General features: G+C 39.0%; 1 protein-coding gene across 1 annotated transcript; it reads left to right on the forward strand.

The window, feature by feature from the left end:
• The first annotated feature begins 1,180 nt into the window (after positions 1-1,180).
• LOC146621331 (intermembrane lipid transfer protein VPS13A-like) lies at positions 1,181-4,045 on the forward strand. The gene is made up of 8 exons (XM_085368539.1): positions 1,181-1,194; positions 1,324-1,405; positions 1,502-1,615; positions 1,777-1,852; positions 3,035-3,198; positions 3,380-3,425; positions 3,642-3,765; positions 3,991-4,045. The coding sequence occupies exons 3-8, from the start codon at positions 1,514-1,516 to the stop codon at positions 4,043-4,045; spliced, it is 567 nt and encodes a 188-aa protein (XP_085224665.1). The 5' UTR covers positions 1,181-1,194; positions 1,324-1,405; positions 1,502-1,513.
• The last annotated feature ends 202 nt before the right edge of the window (positions 4,046-4,247 follow it).

The following is a 4,247-nucleotide window of genomic DNA, read 5'->3' on the forward strand; positions in this document are numbered from 1 at the left end:
ATAATAGTTCATTTAAAAGCCATTCATTAGTTCATAGGCAATACTTTATTCTTTAAATCACAAGTGATTGGTGGGAGTGTAACGGTCTTTTGCATTTTATGTTTTGTTGAGCTTTATGTCCAGATTTTGCTCTTTTGCACCCTCTGGTGGTGAAGTATCGAGGGTTCAGTTGTTTGCAGTTTGGGTCTCCACTCAGCCACTTTATGCTAGCGCACATGGCGTCTGCATGCTGCAGCTCGCGGTCAGCTCCACACATGGAGAAAATATTGTTCAAAGAGAAGAAATAAGTGAGAAAGAAGGCCATAAAGGACTATTTAGGCCCTCCTGGATGTCAGCTCAGGAGGTTTGTGTATTTTAAATGTTTTATTTTCTGTAATTACGGACATTTAATTAATTCATTATGTCAGTCCTGGCGTTCCATACTTAGGTCTGCAGATAAGTTCCTTTTGACAGAGGTGAACAAGCTTTTGTGATCACTGCACCCAAACTCTGGAACAGTCTGCCCCTTCATTTAGGTCTTCCCAACACTCAGCATTTTTAAAACCCAGTTGAAAACACAATTGTACTCTCTAGCTTTCAATTATGACTAGTCTTTTATAGTAATTACTATGTATGTTTACTATGTTATCTCTACTATGTACATCAATTTGGCTCAACCCATGTTGTTTTTCAATGTGCTTATAAATAAATTTTGATTCGATTTTTTTATTTTTTTATTTGATTTTGGCTACACGCCTTGACACACACACAAAGTTACCTTTCTGTTCAGATTGCGTTATGATTATAATTCAGTTAACTCAACAGCTGTTGTGCCTTTCTCCTGATGCTTCAGGTGGAACTGTTTGAAAAGGACATAACGAACATAAAGACAGAACTGAACCATGTCTCTGCTGCTGACAAATCTCCCATCAGCCTCTACGAGTACTTCCACATTTCCCCCATTAAGGTGTGTGCGAATGCAGTTTCTGTCAAACAAATAGTGTCTGAACTGATCTCTGCAATTTCTTTGTTGCCATACTAATGCCTGCTGATGTTTTTGTGTTTTTGTTTTGTCAGCTGCACCTGAGTTTCTCTCTGAGCTCAGGCGGAGAGGATGGCTTGACACAGAAGAGAGATCGGAACTGAACCCTGTGCAGTTGCTCAATTTGTTGCTGAAGAGTATCAGCTCACTGACGTGCAGGATGTTGTCTTCAAGTATGAATACAGAAAAAGGCTCAAATAGACAGCATGCATGTGCCATCCATTAGCATTAAATTACTTCCATGTGACTTGTTCTTGGTGATTCCAACCCTGCTTCTTGGCTGAATGTGACATTTATTTCAGGCTGGCCTTTTTTGAATTGACCTACCAGTTCTACACCACTCAGCAGCTCCAGTGGGAGGTCCTCAGACATTATTCTAAGCAGGTAATACATACAAGCACAATGAAACCAGACAAGTGGCAATTTGTCTTGTCTTCTTTTGTTTTGATATTTTGATTTTCCACCTATGTGTATCTCAAGGCTATTAAGCAGATGTATGTGCTGGTGCTGGGCCTCGATGTTCTTGGAAACCCATTTGGACTGATCAGAGGATTGTCAGAAGGGGTGGAGGCTTTCTTTTATGAGCCCTATCAGGTAATGATATCCAATAAAATTATTGACAAGTTCAACTGGGTCTTTTAGCTTTGAAGTGCGTTATAAAACCTGTGAATAGTTACGTTGTGTAATTTAGAAAATATGGCCACATTGGATTCAGGTTAACATTCACAATAACTGTTCTTTTTTTTTTCTTCTAGGGAGCCATCCAGGGCCCTGAGGAGTTTGTTGAAGGAATGGCTCTTGGGGTTAAGGCGCTGGTGGGAGGAGCTGTAGGTAAGCATGAAATGGTGTTAAAGGGGTAATACAGAGTCAGCCTTAGCTCAACAGGATCAGGTCAAAACTGCTAAATAATCACTGGAATTTCTAATTCAAAAATTAATTATGTTTAATTTATCTTTTATTTTAAATTTAAGTACAGTGTTGTGCAAAAGTCTTGCACTCATTTCTTTGTATTTTGAAATACAGTATGTACAGCAAAAACAGTTTTTACAATTCTTTATCACATCCTGAACTCTCTTACTCAGCTTCCTTGTCTTCAGGAATAGTTCTCCAGGCTTCTAGAAGGACATTCAAAGCTCTTCCTTAGATGCTGGTTGTCTTTTGTTCTGTTTTCTGTAAAGATGATCCCACACTGCTTCACTTATGTTGAGTCTGAGCACTGCTTCACCTAAGTGGAGGCATGCCTTTTAGACCTGCCACTTCTTTCTTTGTCCCTCCCAACTGTCCAGTTTCCTTCACTTGTTTTCAGCTATTTTATGTCTGTCAAACTGTGTTATCATTGCCATGTTTCATAGATTGAGCAAATCATTTGCTTTTTGTGAGAGGCTGCTGGTAACAAACTGGTTAAAAATAAAATTTAATTGAAAGTGTCCATAATGTGTAGAAACAATAATGATTCATCCCTTTAGCCTGGTGTCATTATATGCTTGACATCAGTGTTAAGAAGTTTATCAGATGTTAAAAATAATCCTGTGAAAATAATGTGAAACTAGATTGAAAATGAGTTAAAAAGCAGTAAATGTCCAACAAAAAACTTAATAAAGCTCAGAGAATTATCGCTCATCACCACATGAAAAAAATAAATAAAAAGAAATGAAGGTCGTTAAAGAGTTTGTACAGCCCTGCACGCTGTCCTCACTTTATCTGCTGTCATTATACACGTTGATTGACTGGGATGGGTTCATGGCTGCTATATAGGGCTGTAATTTGAACAGTGTAATAACTGAGCATTTGTCGTTTTACTGCATGTGTTTTTAATATAGTGTTATATCTGTTAAATTTCAGCATTATATTGCCTTTAACAGTGAACTGTGGCTGTTTCATTACACATCTGAGACTTTTTAGCAACATGTTGGAGCCCTTAAGATTTCAGATTTTCACTGACACAATTTTGACATGAACATTTAAGATATATTAAAAAATATTCTCAGGTAAGAAATCATGTTTGTTATTCAGGCGGTATTGCAGGTGCAGCCTCCAGGATAACAGGTGCCATGGCAAAGGGTGTCGCAGCGATGACAATGGATGAAGAGTACCAGCAGAAGAGACGAGAAGCTATGAACAAACAGCCCAGCGGTCTGAGAGAGGGGCTGACCAGGGGTGGAAAAGGACTGGTGTCTGTATGTAAAACTGTTTGGTTTTTAAGTTGCTCCTCTCTGTTTATCAGCAGGAAACACGCAGTTAATGCAGGATGTAGGAAGTAGTAAGACTAGCAACAACAACACTGCAAACTAGTCTGAAAGAAAATGCACGGCTGTAATGAGTCATTTATTCTGCAGTGTTATCTTCCTTTTCCCACAGGGATTTGTCAGTGGGATCACAGGGATCGTTACCAAACCTATTAAAGGTAAGATGAGTCTGACCACAAGTATAAACATGTTAGTCCAATAAAATAAGGGCATAAAAAAACTACGTGTTCTGTTAGTCAAGTATAAACATGTTAGTCCAATAAAATAAGGGCATAAAAAAACTACGTGTTCTGTTAGTGTGTTTCCATTGAACACTTGACATTTGGCCGTGAAGATCTTTGAACTTAAGCTGCAGTGTTTGTGTTATTATGCAGGGGCCCAGAAAGAGGGGGCAGCGGGCTTTTTTAAAGGTGTTGGAAAAGGTTTGGTTGGTGCAGTAGCTCGACCAACAGGAGGCATTATTGACATGGCCAGCAGCACTTTCCAAGGGATCAAGAGGTACAGTTATTTCTGTCTGTGCTATGTGATTGTGCACTTGCCACATCAGTGTGTAATCAGATAGGTCCTGTTTGAATTTGTTTATGCCCTGAGTTGTCCTTTGTTTTCATTCATTTGTTTTAATCTTCTGCTGTACTTCTTGTACTTGACTCTCTATTAACAGCGTTACATTCAAATTAAATTGTAACTAATGTAAAGATTTGACTTCATACCTCTCACATGCAGTACCTTCATTGCCCACCAGGGGGCTGCAGCCCACAGCTTAACACAGACTGTATAAAACTTGGATGTAGCAGCCCTGGTGTCAGCTGTTGCTTTGTGGAGCCCTGTTTTGAATCCTGGAGATGAGCATTTCCACTGCTGCTGTCTTTGTTTAAAAGTTAAATTTTTCATTATTATTATTATTATTATTATTACTTCTGCACTGAACCTCGCCTTCCACTGCAGGAGAGAGTGAAGTTAGTCTTTCATGCCAAAGAGTT

Source organism: Diplotaxodon limnothrissa, linkage group LG12 (assembly GCF_057381915.1).
Source record: "Diplotaxodon limnothrissa isolate DT_005_m linkage group LG12, D_limnothrissa_male_GT1.1, whole genome shotgun sequence".
Taxonomy (NCBI): Eukaryota; Metazoa; Chordata; class Actinopteri; order Cichliformes; family Cichlidae; genus Diplotaxodon; species Diplotaxodon limnothrissa.